The 25769-nt window shown below is 33.9% G+C and overlaps 4 protein-coding genes across 4 annotated transcripts; 3 read left to right on the forward strand and 1 right to left on the reverse strand.

Annotated features, from left to right (window-relative positions):
• Positions 1-2649: 2649 nt before the first annotated feature.
• On the forward strand, positions 2650-4715 carry LOC141402467 (speckle-type POZ protein-like). The gene is made up of 2 exons (XM_073983835.1): positions 2650-2748; positions 3775-4715. The coding sequence occupies exon 2, from the start codon at positions 3814-3816 to the stop codon at positions 4570-4572; it is 759 nt and encodes a 252-aa protein (XP_073839936.1). The 5' UTR covers positions 2650-2748; positions 3775-3813; the 3' UTR covers positions 4573-4715.
• A 3782-nt stretch (positions 4716-8497) lies between these two features.
• On the forward strand, positions 8498-8998 carry LOC141403244 (speckle-type POZ protein-like). Its single transcript, XM_073985428.1, has one exon. The coding sequence runs from the start codon at positions 8498-8500 to the stop codon at positions 8996-8998; it is 501 nt and encodes a 166-aa protein (XP_073841529.1).
• Positions 8999-9026: 28 nt separating this feature from the next.
• Positions 9027-10405, reverse strand: LOC141402460 (uncharacterized). Its single transcript, XM_073983775.1, has 3 exons — positions 10116-10405; positions 9992-10064; positions 9027-9229 (listed from the first exon to the last, which is right to left on the reverse strand). The coding sequence occupies exons 1-3, from the start codon at positions 10226-10228 to the stop codon at positions 9095-9097; spliced, it is 321 nt and encodes a 106-aa protein (XP_073839876.1). The 5' UTR covers positions 10229-10405; the 3' UTR covers positions 9027-9094.
• Positions 10406-23930: 13525 nt separating this feature from the next.
• LOC141403245 (speckle-type POZ protein-like) lies at positions 23931-25769 on the forward strand. The gene is made up of 2 exons (XM_073985430.1): positions 23931-23943; positions 25021-25769. Exons 1-2 carry the CDS (start codon positions 23931-23933, stop codon positions 25767-25769), a joined length of 762 nt encoding a protein of 253 aa, XP_073841531.1.

The following is a 25769-nucleotide window of genomic DNA, read 5'->3' on the forward strand; positions in this document are numbered from 1 at the left end:
TACAGCTATTATTTCACATCATTTCAAAAATAAATATCCTTAATATCTTAAATCAAGCATTACTCTAGTATGAAACTCGACCTAGGAACCCTGGATTTCATGAAATTGTATTAATGAAACCCCTCTGGTGTGACCAAGGACTTAAGGGCAAGATTTATTAATCTCTCAAAAACATATGAAGACAGGTATAGCTGTTACTCAATGACCGGTGTCCCCTGAACTATATTAAGTCTGTCTGGTTACTTTTCCAGCAAGAATTGACCAGCAAGAACTTTCTCAGAGAACATGGAGTTTTTATTCTCTTTTGCTAGAAAATTGTGGAAAGTAAACAGACACCCTCCCAGCAAAAACAAGCAAGGAATCAGCGGACTTGCCAAAACAGAACAATTTGTCCGCCAATGAAGGAACCAAAGGAGGCAAAAATGTTGTAGTTTATTAAAAATAAAAAGAATATGACCAAAAATGGATATATTCCACTTTGCAACTTTGTTCTACAAAAAAAATAATACAATTAGGGCCATTATTATATGTGTTCTTTTACTATCTGATGGATTTCAAAACGCACCAATTTGGAAGCAGTAAAAAATATAATTTTTACATTGAAAGTTAATGGTAAGAAGCTCCTCCTTGAAATTCAATCATCACTTTTAACATTAAGTTAACCGGAACGCTATAAATCTGTTCGGTACAAACTATAACAAAAGAAGACTTATAATAACACTGTGCAACATTTTTAAGGTGATCTTGTGCAAACAATTCGAGCTGAGGATTTTTTGAAAGTACAGACCCAAACGACAAGAAATCCTAGTTAAGTTTTGTGGTGTCAGATCCAGCTCGGATTTTATGGCCCCATCTAAACATGGTTAAATATTGAGTTGTTAAAGAAATTAGGGGCTATATCTCTGAAACCAATGCGAATCTTCTTCTGACCTCTGAAGCAAATTTGTAGATAAGGACAAGAATAAAATATTTGGAGAAATAATGAACTCGAAAAACTACATTTATTGCCTCAAATTTCAAAATATATGCAAAAATTCCACAATTTTTATACATTTCGCACCGTATCTCCAAAACCGTTAATTTTTTCTGAATATTTTCTTTTGGAAAAATATTCCCTGGAATTTAATACACAACTCTTCAGAACATGTCAGTGTTGTAAAATGTTGGTGTGAACTGTGTTTGAAATAGGTGTTGTAAAAGATATGATGCACAATACAGCTGAAACAACATGAAGTAAGCATTTTAGAGTTTCAGAATGTTCTAAAGAATTGTTGAGAACTTTATTTGGAATATTTTTGCAAAAGGTTACTTGGTTCAACTCCCAATAGTTTAGCCGATACTGACCAGAATTTCAGCAATTATGTAAAATTTTCTATATTTTATAGATTTTGATGCCCTAGATGAAGTTTTTCTTATGTGGTTTCTTCAAAAGATAAATTCTACTAGTTTAGGGCTACAATATTGCTAAAGACAGAAAGGCCAAATTCCTATTCGTTTCTGAGATAAAGGCCTGATAAATGCAAAAAAGTGTAGATTTAGCCCGGTTTAGATGAGACCATAAAATCCGAACTGGATCTGACAGGACAAAACCCAACTAGGGTTTTTGTAGTCTAAATATGTACTTTCAAAAAATCCATACTAGAAGTTGTTTGCAATTTCAGTGTTGCATAGTGTAATGGGGGTTAGACTTGCTATTTCCGCAATAAAATTGTTTTTAATTTTCACAAACATAAATCAACGAAAAATTAAAAACAGGTGACTGATTGTTTTCAGGAAGAAGAAGAGTTACAAGTTCTTGCTAGAAGAAATTTATCCAGCAAGAATTTACAAACTCTCAGTAAAAGAACTGTCAAAATGTCTCTCTCGAATCGCTCACTTTTGCTGTCTTTTTGTGTTAACAGACGACTTCCAGCAACATTTCTTACAAATTTTAGGGTAACCAGACAGACCTATTGTAAACTAGGTCGTTCAGTTGTACTAGATGTTAGTCCCAGTCCACACTAGAGTGATTTCATTGAAAAAATTGCATGAAATTATGCGTCTCTAGATCGACTTCCATAGTAGAGTAAAATCAAAAAATTGCTGTAGTGGGGAATTCGATTTAAGAACGCCTAATTTCATGAAATTTTTTTAATGAAATTAACGCTAGTGTGGACCGGGACTTAACTACTCTATCTCTTATGATACACGCTAAAACTTTCATACGAAACTTTCCCATTATTTTGGCGTTCATAGATCGAGTTCCATACAAAAGTAATTTTATGAAATTACTGTAATGGGGAACTCGACATAAGAACGCCAAAATAATGGGAAAGTTTCGAATGAAAGTTTCAGCGTGTAACATAAGAGTTTCCAACCACTGTGAAAGTTTCGTATGAAAGTTTCAACATATGGCTTTAGAGATACTTTACGCTCACGGTTGCTTTTTTTGTAACTTGTGCTACATTTACATTTCCGACATCTACTCGATTTCAACTGTCAAATCCATTGGTTAAAGGTCAAATGAAATCCGGTTGATTTCAGATGAGTTTTCATTTGACGTATACGCAAAAAAATTTGGCTTGTTCCTTTACTTCTGAAAATTGTAAAACCGGCAAAAGTAGTAAAAGTTTAAAACTGCTCCCATATCAATTGTATTGTGTCTGAAGTAAAGGAACGCTTTTCGAGTAAAAAGTGGTAAACCTTGAAGATTCTTGAACGTAAAGGAACAGAGCTATTGACAGATGAAATCGAGTGGATTTCGTAAATGTAAACATAGTACTACCTTATACATTATTATGTCCAATTTACATTAAATGATTTCGTTTTACGAAATCCTAGAAACAAATGAAGTGTATTTACATCTGTTTTTTGCGTCATTTGCTTACGCACACAATCGCACATACACACGGATACAATAACACATACACACGCACACAATAATTTTAATTCCGAAAAATAAGTATTTCACAACACTAATGTTTACCAAATAACTTGACTTAATTCAAAATTAAAAAAAAAATAATAATTTTTGCAGTTTTTTTAAACATTTATTTGCACTTTTGTCATCGTTTGAGTATTTTTGTTTTTCTACAACACACAAACAAACAAAGACATCATAAAACAGTTGCATTTTTGGTAGTTTATGACGATAAAGCAGGGTTGCATATAATAGTATGGTGTTTTCGTGCGTTGTTTAGAATAAATGACGCAGCTATCGTCATTTATTTTTGTATGGTAAATGACGCAAAATGTTGCCTGTTTTAGCAAATAAATGACGAAACAGCTCTAAATGACGAAAAAGTTGCTAATGTAAATTGGACATTATACCATGCCTGTAACTAACAAAAAACTTTCGCCGTCACAATTCGAACGGCTGACAACGTTCTCTAATGCAGTCGGTCGGCGTTGAGAACTAAAATCGGTCGACGGATATATTTTCGTCTGCTTCAATTTTCAATTTCGTGGCTTTGCCAATCAACAATTGGAAACTTAACTATTGGAACGCGCCAATTGTTTTCTTTAAATTAAACGAAAATGTCTTTAAACAAAATATCAGATTATCAATATAAGTTCCAATTCCGAACATCGCCATATTACTTTAAAAATTATGCAGAAAATGAATCACTAGATGAATATTATTCTTTTCCAATTGCAATTAATAGTGCAAGTGGTAGAACCGAATGGAGATTGGTGGCAGTACAAGATTATTATAATAAGTATGAAGGAACTGGCAGGTTCGAGATTTACTTAGAATTACTCTCAACCAACGACAAGAACGACACATTATTTCAGGTTACGATATCTAGAGAAAACCAAATTTGTACTAAAAAGATGACATCAGATATTATAGAGCAGAGAATACGTTTTATTACTTATGAAAATGTATATTATGATATTGACAATGATGAATTTAATGAAGAGACGGACCACGATATTAAGGTTGATATAAAACCCTTGTACAATACTGTAGTATGTCTCAGTATTAAGGAGGACTTTGCCGATATTTTCGCCAGTAAAGAATTTAGCGATGTAACTCTTGTTGCACAGGATGGCATTGAATTGAAAGCCCACAAAGCGATATTATGTGCCCGCAGTCAAGTGTTTGCTGCTATGTTTCGCAATAACTTCGAAGAAAGTAAAACGAATCGTATACAGATTGATGATATGGATGCCGAAGTAATTGAGGAAATGTTAAAATTTCTGTACACGGGTAACGATATATCGGAAAAATTTGCAGAAGACCTCTTTATTGCTGCTAACAAATACTCGATATTGGATTTGCAAACAATGTGCGAAAATACTTTAATTAATACAATAAAGTTTGCTACAGTTGCTGATATCCTTTTGTTGGCCGATCGTTACTCTAATGAACGTCTCAAAACCAAGGCAATTCAGGTTATACTAAGCAATTTTAAAACCGTCACAGAAACAGAAAGCTGGAAAAAGTTATGTCAAACTGATCATGACTTGTCTAGGCTAGTTTTGGATGAATACGCGAAACTACTGCGGTATAATAATAGCAGCATTGGAACCTACGTAGAACCAGCCACTCGCCGAAACTCTGTGGTTTCTGATCAATCCGGTACGTAAGAACCCGCTGCCGTGGAATTGCCGATGGTGTATCAATACTGAGGACATCAAACACATCAAGCTGAATTTTTTTCTTTATTTGAATCATGGTAAAATAATTCTACCATGTATACAAATACAAATATATCAATCTCTGAATTCTCTTTTATGTTTTTTTTTTTTAATAAACTCCGTTTTTGAACTATTTTAGACAACATATACATACATATGTCTAAAGAAATTAAAATACAATAATACTATTCTATAAAAAATTAATATTAATTCCTTTTAAAAATTCTTATTGTTTTGTATAAATAAATAAATATTACATGATTCATAAAAATCAACCGAATCCAAATATGTGAAGTAACGGTTGGCGCATTGACGACTTCTTAAGCGGGGATATACGGGCAATGTTCTGGAATTCTCAGTGAATCCATTTCACATCACATATGTACTTCCCCTGTAAAGTAGAGCTGGCAAAATATCGATAGCACTATCGATATGGATTTATTTTTGGGCTAATTTCGATAATTATTTTTTCTATCGAATATTCGGGTATGTGATAGAGCTGCCAAAAAATCGATAGCACTATCGATAAAATCGATTATTTTTAAAAAATAAAATATCGATAGATAGTTTTGCATATCGATATTATCGGAACAAAAATCCGCAACCTAAAATTCATTGAAATAAATATAAATTTCGCTGCTTTTCGGTTGTGTGTGTGAGAAAGTAAGTACGTAGATACACGTACACTTTTTTCGGAAAAGTAAAATGCATTTTTCAATATTTTTATAAAATAATAGCAATTGTTTATTATCCTTTACATTTCTGTGAACTACTTGTTTATAATGTCAAGAAAAGCATTGACATTTCTGCCATTTTCATCTCCAAATTAATGGTGTTGACAACTTAACGATAATATCGATAACAATCGATACTTTAAAATATTATATCGAAAATATCTAATGTTTGAAATATCGATGGTTTGCCAGCTCTAGTATGTGATGAAAATCGAAATGAAAAAATGAGTACAGAAAATAGGCCTGTACGATAACTTCACGAGTGAAAAGAATTTGCAAGTTCTTGCAAGTACTAGCAACTATCTCTTTTATTGAACAAGTTTGATATCGAAAAGCATTTTGTAAAAGTTTGTACAAATTTTTGGGTTATCGAACAGACCTAATGCAAAAGTGAGACATTTTAGCAAAATAAATAGTGTTTTACTATGTTTACATTTACGAAATCCACTCGATTTCAACTGTCAATTCCATTGCTCAAACGTCAAATGAAGTCCAATCGATTATAGATGAGTTTTCATTTGACGTATACGCAAAGGAATTCACAGTTGAAATCGAGTGGATTTCTTAAATGTAAACATAGTATTTGTTAGGTTTTTTACATTGTGTTGTTTACATTTATAGGTTATGTTAACGGAAGTGTACATGCGGTGTGATCGAAAAAAACTAACAGCCCGTTTCACTATGTCGAACGAAAATGAAAACGAAAGAAAAACTACTAAACTCGTGTATAATTTAAAATTTTGTAGTTGTTTCGAAGCAAAAACAAAGTCAATATTACCATGAAAAGCAAAGTTTAGGTGGTTTTCGTTCGCATTCATTTTCTTTCGACATAGTGAAACTGGCCCTAAAAGCAGTATGGAAAATGCGAAACATAAAGAATGCGGTATGGATAAAAAGAACTGTCATAACTTACGAGATTGATGCTGGTGTGATATAGCCATATAGAAAGTTACTCTAAAGCTTAGAGCTGGCAAACCATCGATATTCCCAACATTAGATATTTTCGATATAATGTTTTAAAATATCGATTGCTATCGATATTATCGTTAAGTTGTCATCGCCATTATTTTGGAGATGAAAATGGCGGAATGAAATTATGCTAAAGTAGTTCACAGAAATGTAAAGGAGAATAAACAAATGCTTTTAATTTATTAAAAATAATAAAAAAATAAATTTTATTTTACCGAACAATGTGTACGTGTGACTACGGACCTACTTTCTTACACACACATAACCGAAAAGCAGTGAAATTTCTATTTATTTCAATGGATTTTAGGTTAGGGGTTTTTATTCCGATAATATCGATAGGCAAAACTATCTATCGATATTTAATTTTTAAATAACAATCGATATTATCGATAGTGCCATCGATTTTTTGCCAGCTCTACTAAAGCTACACGCTGAAACTTTCTCTTATGTTACACGCTAAAACTTTCATACGAAACTTTCCCATTATTTTGGCGTTCATAGATCGAGTTCCATACAAAAGTAATTTTATGAAATTACTGTAATGGGGAACTCGACCTAAGAACGCCAAAATAATGGGAAAGTTTCGTAAGAAAGTTTCAGCGTGTAACATAAGAGTTTCATGCGAAACTTTCCCATTATTAATTGTAGAGTACGAGTAGTTATTGTATAGCTGTTTTTGGAACATGGCCCTATGGGCTAGGTTACTGTGTTTGTGAAATAAATTAAAATTAAAAAAATTAAATTATTTTGGCGTTTATAGATCGAGATCCATACTAAAGTGATTTTATGAAATTACTGTATTGGGGAACTCGATCTATAAACGCCAAAATAGTAGAGTTGTGACAAAGGAACTATATGGAACTATCTAGTTCACTTCGCAGTTCCAATGGCCCACATTTTTCTTTGAACAAACTTCGTATACTTAGTCCATATTTACATTAGGCAATTTTCCTTGCGGCAAATGTCAGTTTGAAGGTGAGGGAGGTGAGGCATATGGTAACCCTTTGCCTCTCAACGCCCTCCCTCACCAACAAACTGACAATTGTCGCAAGGAAAATTGCCAAATGTAAATATGGACTTTCTATCACACGTTATATTTCATGATGTTACTCATACGTTTTGGAACTAGTACAAGGAACTAGGAACTAGATTACCCAACTCTACAAAATAGTGGGAAAGTTTCGTATGAAATTTTCAGCGTGTGGCTTTAGAGTAAAGAAACAGGCCACCGTGTCGCCGTCACAATTCGAACGGCTGACAACTTTCTCTAATGAAGTCGACCCGCGTTGTGAAATCATCGATTGACCGATTTGTTTGTCGTCTGCTTCGATTTCGTGGCTTTGTTGATCAACTATTGGAGAGCGCGCCCAATGCCTTTTTTTTAAATTCAACGAAAATGTCTAGAAAGTTTTTAACTAAAATATCAGATAATCAATATAAGTTCCAATTCCGAACAACGCTATATTACTTTGATGAACATGGGCATAATGAACCACCAAAACAATTTTATTCTGATTCAATTGCAATTAATAGTATCAATGGCAGAACTGATTGGAAATTGGTGGTAGTACAAGATTATTTCGATAATTATGAAGGATCTGAAAAGTTCGACATTTACATAAAATTGGAATCGGCCAGCGACAAGAACGAATTATTTCAAGTTACGATATCCAGAGAAAACAAAATTTTCACTAAAAAGATAACAACAGACATAAATAGTAAAATGCGTTTAATGTCTTATGATATTGTATATAATTATGAAGATGATGGTAATGGATATAAAGAAGGTGACGATATAGACCACGATATTAAGGTTGATATAAAACCCTTGTACAATACTGTAACATGCCTCAGCCTTACGAAGTATTTTACCAACATTTTTGCCAGTAAGGAATTTAGCGATGTAACTCTTGTTGCACAAGATGGAAGTGAATTCAAAGCATGATGAAATTATAAGGTGGTGTAAAACGGCCAGCTGATTGGTTTCAATATGTCAAATATTTTGTTATTGTGAATAAATTGTATGAAAACGTAAACAAACATTTTGACATATTGAAGAGTTTTCTGCCAAAAAAGAGTTGTTGTTGTGCTACTTACGTGACCTGTTAAATAGATCTTGATTCAAAGCCCACAAATTAATATTATGTGCCCGCAGTGAAGTATTTGCTGCTATGTTTCGCAGTAACTTCGAAGAAAGTAAAACGAATCGTATACGGATTGATGATATGGATGCTGAAGTAATTGAGGAAATGTTAAAATTTTTGTACACGGGTGGTGATATATCGGGAAAATTTGCAGAAGAGCTCTTTATTGCTGCTAACAAATACTCGATATTGGATTTGCAAACAATGTGTGAAAATATTTTAATTAATAAAATGATGGTTGCTACAGTTGCTGATATCCTTTTGTTGGCCGATCGTCACACTAATGACCGTCTGAAAACCAAGGCAGTTCAGTTTATAGTAAACCATATTAAAACCGTCACAGGAACGGAAGGCTGGAAAAAGTTATGTCAAACTGATCATGACTTGTCTAGGCTAGTTTTGGACAAAACCGAAAGAACTGCGAAAAGACGGCGGTATAGTAGTGATAGTATTAGCAGCAAAGAATCTTACGTACGGTCTAGTAGTGATAGTATTAGCAGCATAGAATCCTACTCACGGTATACCTAGTAGTGATAGTAGTAGCAACGGATTGCCGAATCTATAGTACATATATATCAATGTGTGTATTTTTTTATTAATGATCTGTTTTGTGAACTTCCTATTTTAGACAACATATATGTTTAAACTAAAGGGTCGATCATCGATAACAATTATCGTTGAGTGGCGTTGCCAGTTGTCAAAATTGATCCACGTATGGCAACTCTCAACTGAAGTTGCGAATCTCAGTTGACGGAGCGTCTGTTTTTCAGCAACCACCAATTTTCAGTTACAGTGAACATTTTCGAAGAAACAAGAAGTAAAATAGAAGGAAAAAATAAACATTTTGTTAACAATTATTGATTCTTTGCATCATTAATAAATTTTGTGTATCAATATGGTGAAAAGCAGCAAAGCAGCAGTTCGAAATATTAATTGATAAACTGAGTGAAAATCCAAACTTAGCCCGTGGAGTTCGGGAAGCGTGGAGGTCCATTTCGGGCAGTTTAAACAGCCATGAACCTCCAACACGAACACCTGAAGAGTGGCAGAGTCTGAATTCACTTTAAAGCAAAGTTGAAAAAGAAAACGCCTCAAAATAAAATAAACTTCAACGACACTGGTGGTGGTTCATCACAATAAGTGAATTTATCGCCTTTGGAGCGGACAGCAGCAAATCTTTTGCAAATGAATTTGGTGACAAATACAGTAGGTTCAGTTTAAGTACAAATGACGAACATCCTCCATCTATAAAGCCAACTACACCAGGGAATTTCATTTTTGAATAAAAATGGTTTTTATTTTGCCTTTTTCCTCCTCTGTCAACTTCGAAACGATCCAATTTTGGCACAATTTGTCTTCTATCAAGTGGACAACTTCCTTCAATACTCTCGACAATGTAGATTGAGCCATGCAATTGTTGAAATCATTGCCATGGGACTTTTGGAAACTTCCGTCCTCCAAGAATCGCAACGCTGCGCACTATTTTAAAAGTGGGGGTATTGCTGTTGATCTGTAACTTACTTTGAAGTCATCCTTTAACGTTTCCACAACGTAAACTACGGCATCCTTTGGCAATCGAAAATACGCCTTAAACCTGAAATAATTTACTGATTATACAGATCTTTCCACATGATCATCGGCTTACAGTGCAGATGGCAATTCCAATGGATTCGACTTGTCCCTCAAATTTCTTCTAATAGATGCAATGTCCTGTACATTTTCTTCATCATCAAAAAATGATTCCACCGAACTTATCATTTTTTGGGACAGCAAATAAAACTTGACGATCCGAAGATTCAATGGGCAGGTTATATTCCAATCTTGGGTTGTTTTCCAAATTTGCTCGAAAACTCAGCCAAAATATTAAAATATTGTCCAGAATACACAAAAGAGTTATCCAAAGCGCAATTATTTTTAAAATGTTTTTTTTTTTTTTTTTTTTGGCGAATAGAGTTCTCAAGTTTGAAAAAACACTGGTCGATAAACAGACCACCCAGTTGAGTTGACATTAATGGTACAACATTTCGTCTCAGTCGCGCAGACAACTGACAACGCAACTCAAGTTTAGTTGCAATACAAGATAGACCCATAAGTAATGGACTATAAAAAATGTATATTAATTTTCCATTGAAAACTCTGTTTTGTATAAATATCACATTATTCATAAAAATGAACCAATTCCAAATATGAGAAGTAGCATTTTAATATATATCAATGCCGAGGAGGCATGTTTTCTACCCCACATCAAGCTGAAATGTTTCTCTTTATTTATTTAAACTAACAAAAATATCACACTTTGTATACTTTATGTTTATTAATAATATGTTTCGTGAACTACCTATTTTAGACAGCATATGTATATGTTTAAACTAATTAATGTACTATAAAAAATGTATATTAATTTTTCATTGAAAACTCTGTTTTGAATAAAAAATATAGCATTTGGGACAGTGTCAACTATTTTTTGCAGTGTATAATTTAGACATGGTGTAGTGGGATTCCCTAACTAATTTTTCAGTTACCAACAAAATTAAAACGCAATATTATGAATGAAAATTATCGGGTATGTTCTGAGGCACACTTCACCTCTCACTTCACGACTCAAGCATTTTGTTCACCCAATTTACTCTTATTTTTTGCGAACTTCTTAGGGCTAAGATTCATTAGGGTATTTAAAAAGAAGAGTACACCCTAGGCCGTCCAAAAAATACTCGAAAAGTAATCGTAAAGTGTTTGAACGAAATGCTTGAGGCGTGAGGTGAGAGGTGAAGTGCGTCACAGAATATACCCGTATAAATAAAAGCTGACATCACTTTTGCTATCGGTAGAGTTTAGCGATTATCTAATTATTGTCGCCAACTTACAGGAAGCAACAATTTATTGACATTTAAAAATGTCTTCTTATTCTGGCGTTAATTAATTACAGAATCGTACTACTGATCGTCTATTAAGACACCCTCTCTATGAAGATCGCCTTATTTCCGTCTATAAAGATTCCCGCCAGATCGTCTATATTTAGTATACAATATCTCCCTTTATATATGTATTTCAAGTTTTATTTTATTCTATATTTGTTTTCCACAAAAATAATAATCAGCCTTATTACGGTTGGCGTAGTCGTATACAAAATTGCAAGTTGACGTGTCGAAACGACTGATTGGTATTATGAATATATTCGTCCTTAAAAGCTAAAATATCAAGTTTTAAAGAATTCTTCTGGTAAAAAAATTAATTGATCATGTTTAAGCCATGATACAATAATACATCTTATGTTACCAAAAACGGTAGTTGCTGCTACCTTATTATTGTATCATTGTTTAAGCTTTTAATCCAGAAGAAAACCAACCCCACGGTTTTTACAATCAAAATAATTGTTTGGCGTAGACGTTTTTGCAGTCATTGGCGTAATCGCTGTCGTATCACGATAAATTTACGACAGCGACAATTTTTTTCTCATTCAGAATTAATGGGTCGATTCCGTATTGCGAGGCGAGTCACGTCGCGTCGTCTATCGTCTAGGGATACGTAAAACCGATTTCGGTTAATCGATTAATCGATTATTAGCCGTAAAATTTCTAAAAGTCGTAATCGACTATTGACTGTGCGAAAACCGGATTTTTTCTTAATCGACTTTCGGAGTTAACTAATATTCGTAGTCCACCATTAGTCGTAGTCTATTATTATTCGTTGTCGACTATTAATCGTGGACGACTATTAGTCGTAGTTTACTATTGTGCTAAAACCGTGTAGGGGACGGTATTTTTTATACATATATACATCATGGATCGCATCAACGAAAATGGTCGATTATATTCGATTATAATCGGTTTTCGGCCGTTAACGAATAATCGAAAGTCGACTTTTAGTACACTCTCAAATAATCGACTAACCGAAAATCGAGTTTTAAGTTTTTCACGAAAACCGTATAATCGAAAAACCGATTATTGCATTCCACTGCGTATCCCTACTATCGTCTCTGTGACAAAATTTAAAAAATGCACTACGTAAAGCGATAGCAACTAATCGTCGATAACAAGCATGGTACAATAAGAAAGGTAGATGCATCGGCGAATTGCTACAACAAAGCAACTTTTTTTGTAATGTAAACTGTCAAAATTTTCGCCCAATGATCTCTTGTTGTCTCTTTTTATCGCTTGTGTTTGTCTATAAAGTGTAGACATGCTATCTCTTACTTACCAAATCATATGGTTTTTTGTTTTGATTTTTCATGGCGAATTCATAGTTTTTTGACGTTTTAGATTCGATCAGCTGGGCTGAGGCATCTACCTTTCTAATTGTACCATGATAACAAGTTATCGGTGATGTAGCGGAGCGATTTTTGTTTTGATTTCAATAAATTAGAAAAAAAAATATCAGAACAAGTTGTACACAAAAGTTATAGTTTTCTAAAATTATAAGCTCAGTGGAACTATTTTTTGATGACAGTGAAGAAGATATAGTTAACGTAGCATCTATCAGACGACACTTAAGAGATAAATCTAATCCTTTAGAATTGTCATCAGTATTGCGAGTTTGTTTGGTTTCCAACATTCATCAAAATAGTTGTTAATTTTTTAGATTTAAACCTATTTTCGGCTTCCAAAAGACGCTGTTATTTATTTATATAGGTAGTAGAGGCATTAAAATAGCTGTAAAAAACCCACAGATCAACAGCAATACAGCCACTCCTTAAAGTGAGAGCTGCTTTAAGATTGTTTGCAGAAGGAAGCTTTCAAAAATCGCATGGCAATGTATTTAACCTCGGGATGGCTCAGCCCACATTGTCAATGGTATTAAGCGAAGTTCTGGAGTTAATAGAGGAAAAACTGTGTAAAATTTGGATTGTTTCCAAATTAACAGAAAGGGAAAAGCGTCAAAATAAAAACTATTTTTATCCAATAACAAATTTCCCGGGCGTTGTCGGATGCATTGACGGAACACATGTACATATAATGGGACCAAAGGAAGATGTTCGCCATTTATGTCTGAATAGAAAAGGATATTTTAGTTTAACCGTTTTGTTGGCAAGTACGTTGTCAACATGGTACAAATACACAGGTAACCGCATCGGCAATTGTTGGTAACATAAGATGTCAAAATTTGACATCAATTCAATGCAATTGACACATTACATTACCATCAGCTGGCTTGATAATGCTACCTGTATTATTGTACCATGGTTGTCAATTTCTACTTCATTTTGAGGTTTTTCATTTTTTACCTCAGCAGATTGTCTAATTTCACTGTTATTATCATCCCATGTCTCTTCTATTCCGTAGATCGCTCCTGCAGGATTTGGAACCAAATTAATTAATTCAAAGTCGGCTACCGCTTGCTGCATCGAAGACAAAGATATTTCTTGTGATGGCCCACCTCCTGTAGCTGTAATGTTCTTCTTATTTTGCGAACTTTTTTTCTTTAGTTTGGATTTAAAATGAGTCCATACTCTGTGCCATTCATCTGGTGTATGCACACAACTATTTAATTGCTCCGCAACATTCTTCCACATTTCTTCAAAAGTGGCTTTAGTTTCGCCAAAAAGTCTGACTCCACGGGCTACGTTTGGGTGGGCTTCTATTTTTTTAAGCAGCATTTTTAATTGCTGTTTTGCAGTAGTTTTTACCAATATAAGTACTGAAACACCGTAAAACGTATATAATACAAAGACATAGAACTATATATTTACATCTTTGTATAATATTAAATAAATTCAGTTAAAATAAATGAAAATGTTACTTACGTTTCAATTTTTCGTTTTTATTCATTTGTAAAAATGCACGGCGACAGCTAATTTGTTGTCGCCGGAAAATGCATTTTATGGCGACTTTTGCCACACGTAATGGAAAAATTGCAACTGGCAACACGACTCGCGTCGCAATACGGAATCGACCCATTAAATAAAGCTGACATCACTGTTGCTATCGATAGAGCTTACAAGGCGTTTACACCAGGCAGTTTGTCTTCAAATACAACTCTGATGTACTAACCCATACATACATTTGTCGGCTGTCTTCCGGCTGTCCATTATTTTTTCAAAGACAGTCGGGTTAAAAAATTTTTGACATTTTTGTAAAAATAAGGGAGATAATTATTGAAATATTCCTTACTTATTACTTTATTTTATATTAATTTTGTTATATAAACATTATAATGTAGTATACAGCTTAAGGTCGAAAGACTAGGCAAATATAAATTGAAATAAATAAAAAATGATTTCTTAGTTGAATCGTGCTGTCAGCTTGCAAATATTTTGTTCTGGTGTTTTTTGGGAAAGCCGAAAAGTGAGCATCATTCTCATTAACATGAGAATACTCGATGCTTAAAGAGTTCAGGTTTTCACTAAAAAATCATCATTTCAAAAACTGAAAAGCCAATTGATAATTCCCTTCGCCGGGATGAAATCATGATATTGGTAGCGATCAGTAAATTTTGCAAGCTGTCAGTGCGTTTTGTAAACATTTTTCTCTGCAAAGAGGAAAGTGATGAAGTTAAGCCAATGGGGGAAACTCCAGACTTAGACAATCATATGATTGAATCTTCAACTAAAACAAAACAAACAAAAAACAGCGAAGGCTCGCGCAAAACGGAATTTTGTTCCAACGACATACTCACAGGTAACTGTGTTGATGTTATTTCAACTTAACAGAAATCGATGATTTCTTAGTTGAATCGTGCTGTCAGCTTGCAAATATTTTGTTCTGGTGTTTTTTGGGAAAGCCGAAAAGTGAGCATCATTCTCATTAACATGAGAATACTCGATGCTTAAAGAGTTCAGGTTTTCACTAAAAAATCATCATTTCAAAAACTGAAAAGCCAATTGATAATTCCCTTCGCCGGGATGAAATCATGATATTGGTAGCGATCAGTAAATTTTGCAAGCTGTCAGTGCGTTTTGTAAACATTTTTCTCTGCAAAGAGGAAAGTGATGAAGTTAAGCCAATGGGGGAAACTCCAGACTTAGACAATCATAAATAAAAATAAATAAAATAAAAAAATGTGTTGAGAACAAAAGAACAAAAACAAAATATGTGAACGTAAAATAAAAGGAAATCGATGATTTTCGTTTATAATTTTACAACTGGTTTTGCAGTTGTCTGGACGCCTACGTCACACAGGCATGTTTTGGGATTTTGACGCAAAGTGGGGAAACATAGGCCTAAAGTTGCTCAATACTCAAAATATGAAAATCGTTTTTTATGAAAAAATTTTGATAAACGGCAACCAGGCTCTTTTCTACATTTGCTATAACCATCCTCGACTTTGTAAGATAAACCAATCCAATGCAGCAGTCGATTTAACTCAGTCATACTGAAAACAAAAAGTAAATTTTCGAAAACTAAGAAATTAGGTGAACATTAAAATGACACTATTTTCGCGAAAATTTATATTTTTCAAGGTTTATTGTTTTTGTACAGTCTCCGAACAAGATTAGCATTTAAAATTTTCAGATTGATTTTACATCTTTGCTCTTTAATAATGGTGATACATATCCACTTTATAAAAATTTTTTATGATAATTTTTAAGATTGATACAATTTCAATAGTGAAAAAGTCTATTTCCCCGTCGTTTCCCGACCATAGTTTCTTCTAATGTTTTATGCGCTTGAGTCTCAAATATAAGATTCAATCATAAAAAATTGCGCATATTTGCGCCATTCCGAAAAAATCTAATTTTTCTCAACTAAAATATGAAATATTTTTATATGGAATTGCAAGGTTTACTCACACTAAATTTTGTTCCGCCTTATAACCGGGACTCTTATTTATGCCCGTAATTTCTACGCGTAGTTATCTATGAGTTCATAGATATCCCCCGTGTAGGCAAAATTTCATAATTTTAATCCATAAGTAACGTTACCGGGTCAAAAACGGCCGTGTTACTTACACCAAGGATTTTGCCTGGTTGATCGTTGCCAATGTGTTAAAAATTTTAAAACACTTATATGTGGCAATGTTTTTACGAAATCATGAATGAAAATCACCAATGTTACCACATGTTTTCAAAATTTACACGCCTCGGTAAATGACACGTAGAAATTACCAAACGCTTAGGTAAAGATAACTAATAGGTAGCTACCTACCCGGTTACCTAGAGCTAGAAATTACGGGCATTATCAGACTAAACCAACACCTGTCAAATATGTCTGCATTATTCCATGGTAGAACAAGAAAAGGTAGCAGCAATACCCAGCTGACTGAACTGGGTTGTAGTGTTAGTGTCAAATTCCATACGACATTTTATGTATTTATTTCTATGTTCGATGTACATTAGGGACATATATTTTTTGAAAAAAAAATATATCATTCGGAAAAAACCATTTCCCAGAAAGACTTCTTCATATCAATGATATGTAACCTCCTCCAAGTTCGAACGATAAGCCGTAAGCATAAATCCCCGCTTGTAGAGGCGATACAACGTTCGTTAATATGTGAGGTATTTTGTTAAAATTTAAAAAAATAAAGCCCTAATAAACATGTGCTTCTTTGATTTCTAAAACAAAACATTGAAGCAGCTTCTCCTTTTTCTATGAATTTCCAGCGACCCCGAACTTTTCTGCAAGAATTCTACTTTCTGCGAGAATTTATGCATTTAGTGGAATGATGTGGAAACATAAAAATTGAAAATGTCACGAATTTTCATTCATGTTTTCTAAAATATTCAACCAAATGTGAAAAAGTGTTAGTTTTTTAAATTCCAATAATTTATAGACATTTCCTTGTTTTGTTTACAAATACAACTGGCAGTAACGTTACAAACAAAAACAAATTTCTTTGTGGTTGTTGTTCGAGTTGTATTTGTTGTAGTATTAACTTTACCTTGTATTTGTTCTACCATGGCATTATTCAGAAAAATTCACGGCTTTTCTCATGTGAATTGAGAAAAAATTAATTTTAGTAAGTTTCAAAAACTAAAATTTGGAATGAAATATATGTATATGGGACTATATATACATCTGTACCGATTAGTTTGAAAATTGTCTCAATGTTTTTTTAGGCTAGTTCTGGTTGCATGTGTCAAATTTCAGTGATTTTCATCCAAATCTGGACCGATTTTCATTATTTTCTATAGGATTAATCCTTGTACAGAAGATATGCTTTGTGCACAATTTTATATCAATCCGACTATAAATAAGCTTTCTATAGCATTGTTCCTTTACGTTCAAGAATCTTCAAGTTTTACAACTTTTTACTCGAAAAGCGTTCCTTTACTTCAGACACAATATAATTGATATGGGAGCAGTTTTAAACGTTTACTACTTTTGCCGGTTTCACAATTTTCAGAAGTAAAGGAACAGACAATATGGCTTTTGATCAAATTTTAACACAAATTTCCCCTCTGTGCACCGTGTCGCAGTCACAATTCTAACGGCTGATAACTTTCTCTAATGAAATCGATCGGCGTTGTGAAATCAAATCGACCGACCGATTTGTTTGTCGTCTGCTTCAGTTTTCGATTTCGTGGCTTTGTTGAACAGCTAGTGGATAGCGCGACCATTGCTTTTTTTAAATTCAACGAAAATGTCAAGAATATCTTTAACTAAAATATCAGATAATCAATATAAGTTCCAATTCCGAACAACGCTATATTACTTTGATAAATATGGACATAATGAACCACCAAAACAATATTATTCTGATTCAATTACAATTAATAGTACAAATGGCAGAACCGAATGGAAATTGGTGGTAGTACAAGATTATTTTGATAGATATGAAGGAACTGAAAAATTCGATATTTACATAAAATTGCTCTCAACCAGCGACAAGGACGAATTATTTCAAGTTACGATATCCAGAGAAAACAAAATTTTCACTAAAAAGATAACAACAGACATAAATAGTAAAATGCGTTTAATGTCTTATGATATTGTATATAATTATGAAGATGATGATAATGGATATAAAGAAGGTGACGATATAGACCACGATATTAAGGTTGATATAAAACCCTTATACAATACCCTAGTATGCCTTAGTCTTAAGAAGGACTTCGCCAACATTTTCGACAGTAAAGAATTTTGCGATGTAACTCTTGTTGCAAAAGATGGAAGTGAATTGAAAGCCCACAAAGCAATATTATGTGGCCGCAGTCCAGTGTTCGCTGCTATGTTTCGCAATAACTTCCAAGAAAATAAAACAAATCGTATACGGATTGATGATATGGATGCCGAAGTAATTGAGGAAATGTTAAAATTTTTGTACACGGGTGGCGATATATCGGGAAAATTAGTAGAAGAGCTCTTTATTGCAGCTAACAAATACTCGATATTGGATTTGCAAACAATGTGTGAAAATATTTTAATTAATACAATGAAGGTTGCTACAGTTGCTGATATCCTTTTGTTGGCCGATCGTCACACTAATGAACATCTCAAAACCAAGGCAGTAAAGTTTATAGTAAACAATGTTAAAACCGTCGCAGAAACGGAAGGCTGGAAGAAGTTATGTCAAACTGACCATGACTTGTCTAGGCTAGTTTTGGATGAAACCGAAAGAACTGCGAAAAGACGGCGGTATAGCGGTGATAGATACGTACGGTATAGTAGTGATAGTATTAGCAGCATAGCATCGTACGTACGTTATAGTAGTGATGGTAGTAGGGATAGTAATAGCAGCATAGAAAGCAACGGATTGCCGAATCTATAGTATATATCAATGTGTGTGTTCTACCCCAAACCAACAAAAATATACCCTGAATACATTTTTATGTTTTTTTGTTAATGATCTGTTTCGTGAACTACCTATTTTAGACAACATATATGTATGTTTAAACTAATGGACTATAAAATATATATATTAATTTTCCATTGAAAACTCTGTTTTGTATAAATAAATATCACATGATTCATAAAAATGAACCAATTCCAAATATGAGAAGTAGCATTTCAATGAAGTAGCATTTTAATATCAAGCCCACATCAAGCTGAATTTTTTCTCTTTATTTATTTAAACTAACAAAAATATCACACTCTGAATACTTTATGTTTTTTATCAATAATCTGTTTCGCGAACTACATATTTTAGACAACATATGTATATGTTTAAACTAATTAATGGACTATAAAAAATGTATATTAATTTTCCAATAAATACGAGACGTAGCATTTGGGACGACGTTGTCAACAATTTTATGCAGTGTATAATTTAGATATGTTGTAGTGGGTTTCCCTAACTAATTTTTCAGTTACCAACAAAATTAAAACGCAATATTATGAATGAAAATTATCGGATATGTTCTGAGACACACTTCACCTCTCACTTCACGATTTAAGCATTTTGTTCACCCTATTTACTCTTACACTATGCAACACTGGGAACAAATTTCCTTTAGATGCACCAGGCGGAAAAAATCAGCATTATCCCCACACATAGCCCATTCTATTCTGATTCCAACGATGTATAATTTTTGTCCCGGAAATGTATACTTGCCGAGATATAGGCCTCGAAAGTTCCGGAAATCCCTATGTTAGACTTAAGTTAAACATATTTACTAAACTCGTATCGTATGAAAATTTTATTATTAGTCCCAATTTACATTGGGCGAGTTTACTTGCGGCAATTGTCATTTTGTGGGTGAGAGAGGGTGCTGAGAGGCAAAGGGTTAACATATGCCTCACCTCTCTCACCTTCAAACTGACAATTGCCGCAAGTAAACTCGCCCAATGTAAATTGGGACTTTCTGGTAAGTCTCGTCTCCCCCAATACAATTATATGGGGGAAGTCCACACTTCCCGAAAAATAGGTCAATGCAATTTTTTTTTTCAATTTTTTTCCCTAAATAGCCGGCCTTCGGTCGGGGATTTAAGACTTTCTCCTATGGACAGGTGCAAATCTCGGGAACGGGAACAAAATTTTCTCCTAAATTTTCAATTTTTTCTCTAAATAGCCGGCCTTCGGCCGGGGATTTAAGACTTTCTCCTATGGACAGGTACTAATCTCGGGAACGGGAACAAAATTTTCTCCTAAATTTTCAATTTTTTCTGAATATAGCCGGCCTTTGGCCGGCGATTTAAGACTTTCTCCTATGGACAGATGCAATCCTCGGGAACGGGAACAAAATTTTCCTCTAAATTTTAAATTTTTTTCCAAATAACCGGCCTTCGGCAGGGTATTTAAGACTTTCTCCTACGGATAGATGCAAATTTCGGAAACAAAATTTCTTTTAAATTTACCTCGGGTAGTATGGACTTCCCCATATATATTATTTACTGTTGCGTTCGGAGAGACAAGACTTACCTGTAATTACAAAATTTTAACACGAATTGAGTTTAATAAATGTGTTTAACTTAAGTCCAACTTGGGGTTTTGGTGGAACTTTCGAGACCTACATCTCGGGAAGAATACATTTCCGGGACAAAAGTTATACACCGTTGGAATCAGAATAGAAAGGGCTACTATGGTGCAAATATGGTCTTCCTACCTTAGGTGCCTCTAAAGGAAATTTAAGCCGGGTTTTGTCCTGTCAGATCCAGTTCGGATTTTATGGCCTCATCTAAACCGGATTAAAACTACACTTTTTTGCATTTATCAGGCCTTTATCTCAGAAACGAATAGGAGTTTGGCCTTGATGACTTTAGCAATATTGTAGACCTAGACTAGTTGAACTTATCTGTTGAACAGGCCACATAAGAAAAACTTCATCTAGGCCATCAAAATCGATCAAATATAGAAAATTACATAATTTCTGGAATTCTGGCACTCCAGCGAATATTTTCCCAAAAGAAAACATTAGGAAAAAATTAACAATTTTGGAGATATTGTGGGAAATTTATACAAATTATTTTGAAATTTGAGGCAATAAATGTAGTTTTTCGAGTTCAATTTTTTCCCAAATATTTTATTCTTGTCCTTATCTACAAATTTGCGTCAAAGGTCAGAAGAAGATTCGCATTGGTTCCAGAGATATAGCCCCAAATTTCTTTAAAAATTCAATATATAACCATATTTAGATGGGGGCCATAATATCCGAGGTGGATCTGACACAACAAAACCCAACTAGGGGTTTTTGTCGTTTGAGAGAGAGGTGAAGTGCGTCACAGAACATACCCGTATAAATAAAAGCTGAAATCACTTTTGCTATCGGTAGAGTTTATCGATTACCTAATTATTGTCGCCAACTTACAGGAAGCAACAATTTATTGACATTTAAAAATTTCTTCTTATTCTGGCGTTAATTAATTACAGAATCGTACTACTGATCGTCTATTAATACACCCTCTCTATGAAGATCGCCTTATTTCCGTCTATAAAGATTCCCGCCAGATCGTCTATATTTAGTATACAATATCTCCCTTTATATATGTATTTCAAGTTTTATTTTATTCTATATTTGTTTTCCACAAAAATAATAATCAGCCTTATTACGGTTGGCGTAGTCGTATCCAAAATTGCAAGTTGACGTGTCGAAACGACTGATTGGTATTATGAATATATTCGTCCTTAAAAGCTAAAATATTAAAGAATTCTTCTGGTAAAAAAAATTAATAGATCATGTTTAAGCCATGATACAATAAGACATCTTATGTTACCAAAAACGGCAGTTGCTGCTACCTTCTTATTGTATCATTGTTTAAGCTTTTAATCCAGAAGAAAAACCAACCCCACAGTTTTTACAATCAAAATAATTGTTTGGCGTAGACGTTTTTGCAGTCATTGGCGTAATCGCTGTCGTATCACGATAAATTTACGACAGCGAAATTTTTTTCTCATTCAGAATTAATGGGTCGATTCCGTATTGCGAGGCGAGTCACGTCGCGTCGTCTATCGTCTCTGTGACAAAATTTAAAAAATGCACTACGTAAAGCGATAGCAAATAATCGACGATAACAAGTTATCGGTGATGTAGCGGAGCGATTTTTGTTTTGATTTTTCAATAAATTAGAAAAATAAAATATCAGAACAAGTTGTACACAAAAGTTATAGTTTTCTAAAATGATAAGCTCAGTGGAACTATTTTTTGATGACAGTGAAGAAGATATAGTTAACGTAGCATCTATCAGACGACACTTAAGAGATAAATCTAATTCTTTAGAATTGTCATCAGTATTGCGAGTTTGTTTGGTTTCCAACATTGATCAAAATAATTGTTAATTTTTTAGAATTAAAGCCTATTTTCGGCTTCCAAAAGACGCTGTTATTTATTTATATAGGTAGTAGAGGCATTAAAATAGCTGTAAAAAACCCACAGATCAACAGCAATACAGCCACTCCTTAAAGTGAGAGCTGCTTTAAGATTGTTTGCAGAAGGAAGCTTTCAAAAATCGCATGGCAATGTATTTAACCTCGGGATGGCTCAGCCCACATTGTCAATGGTATTAAGCGAAGTTCTGGAGTTAATAGAGGAAAAACTGTGTAAAATTTGGATTGTTTCCAAATTAACAGAAAGGGAAAAGCGTCAAAATAAAAACTATTTTTATCCAAAAACAAATTTCCCGGGCGTTGTCGTATGCATTGACGGAACACACGTACATATAATGGGACCAAAGGAAGATGTTCGCCATTTATGTCTGAATAGAAAAGGATATTTTAGTTTAACCGTTTTGTTGGCAAGTACGTTGTCAATTTCTACTTCATTTTGAGGTTTTTCATTTTTTACCTCAGCAGATTGTCTAATTTCATTGTTATTATCATCCCATGTCTCTTCTATTCCGTAGATCGCTCCTGCGGGATTTGAATAGCTGTAACGTTCTTCTTATTTTGCGAAATTTGTTTTCAATTTTGTTTTTTTTTTTTTCAAAATAGTCTGGCTTAATCCCATTGTTGTTGTTTTAATATTTTAAAACAACTATTTTATTAGTGGAAAAGATTTGGCATTGTTCGCCAAGGGGTAAGCCAAGGAAAAACTTCTCATTGAACTTTTTTCTTTGCTTACCTTTATACTTCGAGCTGACGATTGATGTTTGGGTATAAAAAGTTTCTTGTTGAAGAAGTTATTGAAAAATAACTTCGGCGGAGAATATCCACAAACAAGAAACAAGGGAACTGATGAGATCCAGTGGCGTGGATCGAAACTATAGTATTCCCTGCCTTACCTCTTGGCGAACAATGCCAAATCTTTTCCACTAATAAAATACATAGTTGTTTTAAAATATTAAAACAACAACAATGGGATTAAGCCAGACTATTTTGAAAAAAAAAAAACAAAATTGCAAACGCTATCCCAATAAAAAAACGCCACAATGCTTCAAAGTTTTTAATTTTGTTTTTACAGCTTTCGCCTTTTTCTTCTGTTTTTTGTTCATCTTTTTCTTCATTATCGAATATGTGTCAAGCAAATGTCGAAAACCCAGTTCGACCATTTTGTGCCTGAAGAAATTTGACTGACAGCCTGTGGTATGTAGAAGAGAAAGGCATATTTGCACTCTCTCTCCTCTCACTCTCTTAAAAATTGCTGCCAGTTTTACCACTTTTTAGGGTTAAGGAAAGCTTTGCAGGTTAAAAATGGCAACAAGTGGTAAAAATGGTAACCTCGGGTAAGTAATGGAACACAGCTAACTCTTATGTTACACGCTGAAACATTCACACGAAACTTTCCCATTATTTTGGCGTTCTTAGGTCAAGTTCCCCATTACAGTAATTTCATAAAATTACTTTTGTATGGAACTCGATCTATGAACGCCAAAATAATGGGAAAGTTTCGTATGAAAGTTTTAGTGTGTAACATAAGAGTAACATAAGAGTAAGAAAATTGGTAACATACGGTAACTATGTTATCATTTCCCTTTTGTTCATTTGCGAATATGCCAGCCCATGATGCCGATTTCTATTCGTGAATATCAAAACCTAACTGAAAAATGTCTTTTGTAATCTGTTAATAATACCGTATATAAACCTTTTAGCTAAATAAAAGTTGTTATTTGCCGCCGGGAAATTGTCCTAAAAGTACGTTAACTGTCAGTTAACTGTCACAATTCGAGCGGCTGACAACGTTCTCTAATGCAGTCGATCGGCGTTATGAACCAAATCGATCGACGGATTTTTGTCGTCTGCTTCAATTTTCAATTTCGTGGCTTTGCCAATCAACTACTCCCAACTTAACTATTGGAACGCGCGAATTGTTTTCTTTAAATTCAACGAAAATGTCTTTAACTAAATTATCAGATACTCAATATAAGTTCCAATTCCAAACATCGCCATGTTACTTTAGTAAATATGAACGAAATGAATCACAAACTCAATATTATTCTGATTCAATTGCAATTAATAGTGCAAGTGGTAGAACCAAATGGAGATTGGTGGCAATACAAGATTATATTGATGAAGATGATGATGATACTGACAATAGGTGTGTTCGTTTACTCAATAATTTGTACAAATTCGTACAAGTCCAGTAACTTCTTGCAATCGACTAAGCTCTTTTGCATTATACTGTAGAGTAAACGAACAACATCCAGTAACAAATTGTACAAATTTTGAGTAAACGAACACACATAATATCGAGATTTACATAGAATTACTCTCAACCAGCGAAAAGGACGATACACTATTTCAAGTTACGATATCTAGAGAAAACGAAATTTTTACTAAAAAGATTACAACAGATCTTATAGACAGTAGAATTCGTTTTATGGCTTATGAAAATGCATACTATGATAATGATAGTGATGAATTTAATGAAGTGACAGACCACGTTATTAAGGTTGATATAAAACCCTTGTACAATACTGTAGCATGCCTCAATCTTAAAAAGGAATTTGCTAATATTTTGGCCTGTAAAGAATTTAGCGATGTAACTCTTATTGCAAAAGATGGTATTGAATTGAAAGCCCACAAAGCAATATTATGTGGTCGCAGTCCGGTGTTCGCTGCTATGTTTCGCAATAACTTCCAAGAAAATAAAACTAATCTCATACGAATAGATGATATGGTTGCCGAAGTAATTGAGGAAATGCTAAAATTTTTGTACACAGGTGGTGATGTATTGGAAACATTTGCAAAAGATCTCTTTATTGCTGCTAACAAATACTCGCTATTGGATTTGCAGATAATGTGTGAAAATATTTTAATAAATACAATGGAGATTGCTACAGTTGCTGATATCCTTTTGTTGGCCGATCGCCTCGCTAATGCACGTCTCAAAACCAACGCAGTTCAGTTTATAGTAAAGAATATTAAAACAGTCACAGAAACGGAAGGTTGGAAAAAGTTATGTGAAACTGATCATGACTTGTCTAGACTAGTTTTGGACAAAACCGAAAAAAATGCGAAAAGAATGCGGTATAATAACAGCAGCTTTGGAACCTACGTAGAACCAGCCACTGGCCGAAACTCAGTGGTTTCTGGTAATTCCGCTACGTAA

The sequence above is a fragment of the Musca autumnalis genome, unplaced genomic scaffold, assembly GCF_047663935.1.
Source record: "Musca autumnalis isolate F117 unplaced genomic scaffold, ASM4766393v1 scaffold_4, whole genome shotgun sequence".
Classification (NCBI taxonomy): domain Eukaryota; kingdom Metazoa; phylum Arthropoda; class Insecta; order Diptera; family Muscidae; genus Musca; species Musca autumnalis.

What these genes read in the sequence shown, in the direction of transcription:
- LOC141402467 (XM_073983835.1), top strand. Translation starts at nt 3,814, where the DNA reads ATGACATCAGATATTATAGAGCAGAGAATACGTTTTATTACTTATGAA.
- LOC141403244 (XM_073985428.1), top strand. Translation starts at nt 8,498, where the DNA reads ATGTTTCGCAGTAACTTCGAAGAAAGTAAAACGAATCGTATACGGATT.
- LOC141402460 (XM_073983775.1), bottom strand. Translation starts at nt 10,228, where the DNA reads ATGATAAGTTCGGTGGAATCATTTTTTGATGATGAAGAAAATGTACAG. An exon ending in TTGGAATTGCCATCTGCACT is followed by an intron (nt 10,065 to 10,115) that starts GTAAGCCGATGA and finishes AAATTATTTCAG; the next exon opens with GTTTAAGGCGTATTTTCGAT. An exon ending in CGTTAAAGGATGACTTCAAA is followed by an intron (nt 9,230 to 9,991) that starts GTAAGTTACAGA and finishes GCTGAAAAACAG; the next exon opens with ACGCTCCGTCAACTGAGATT.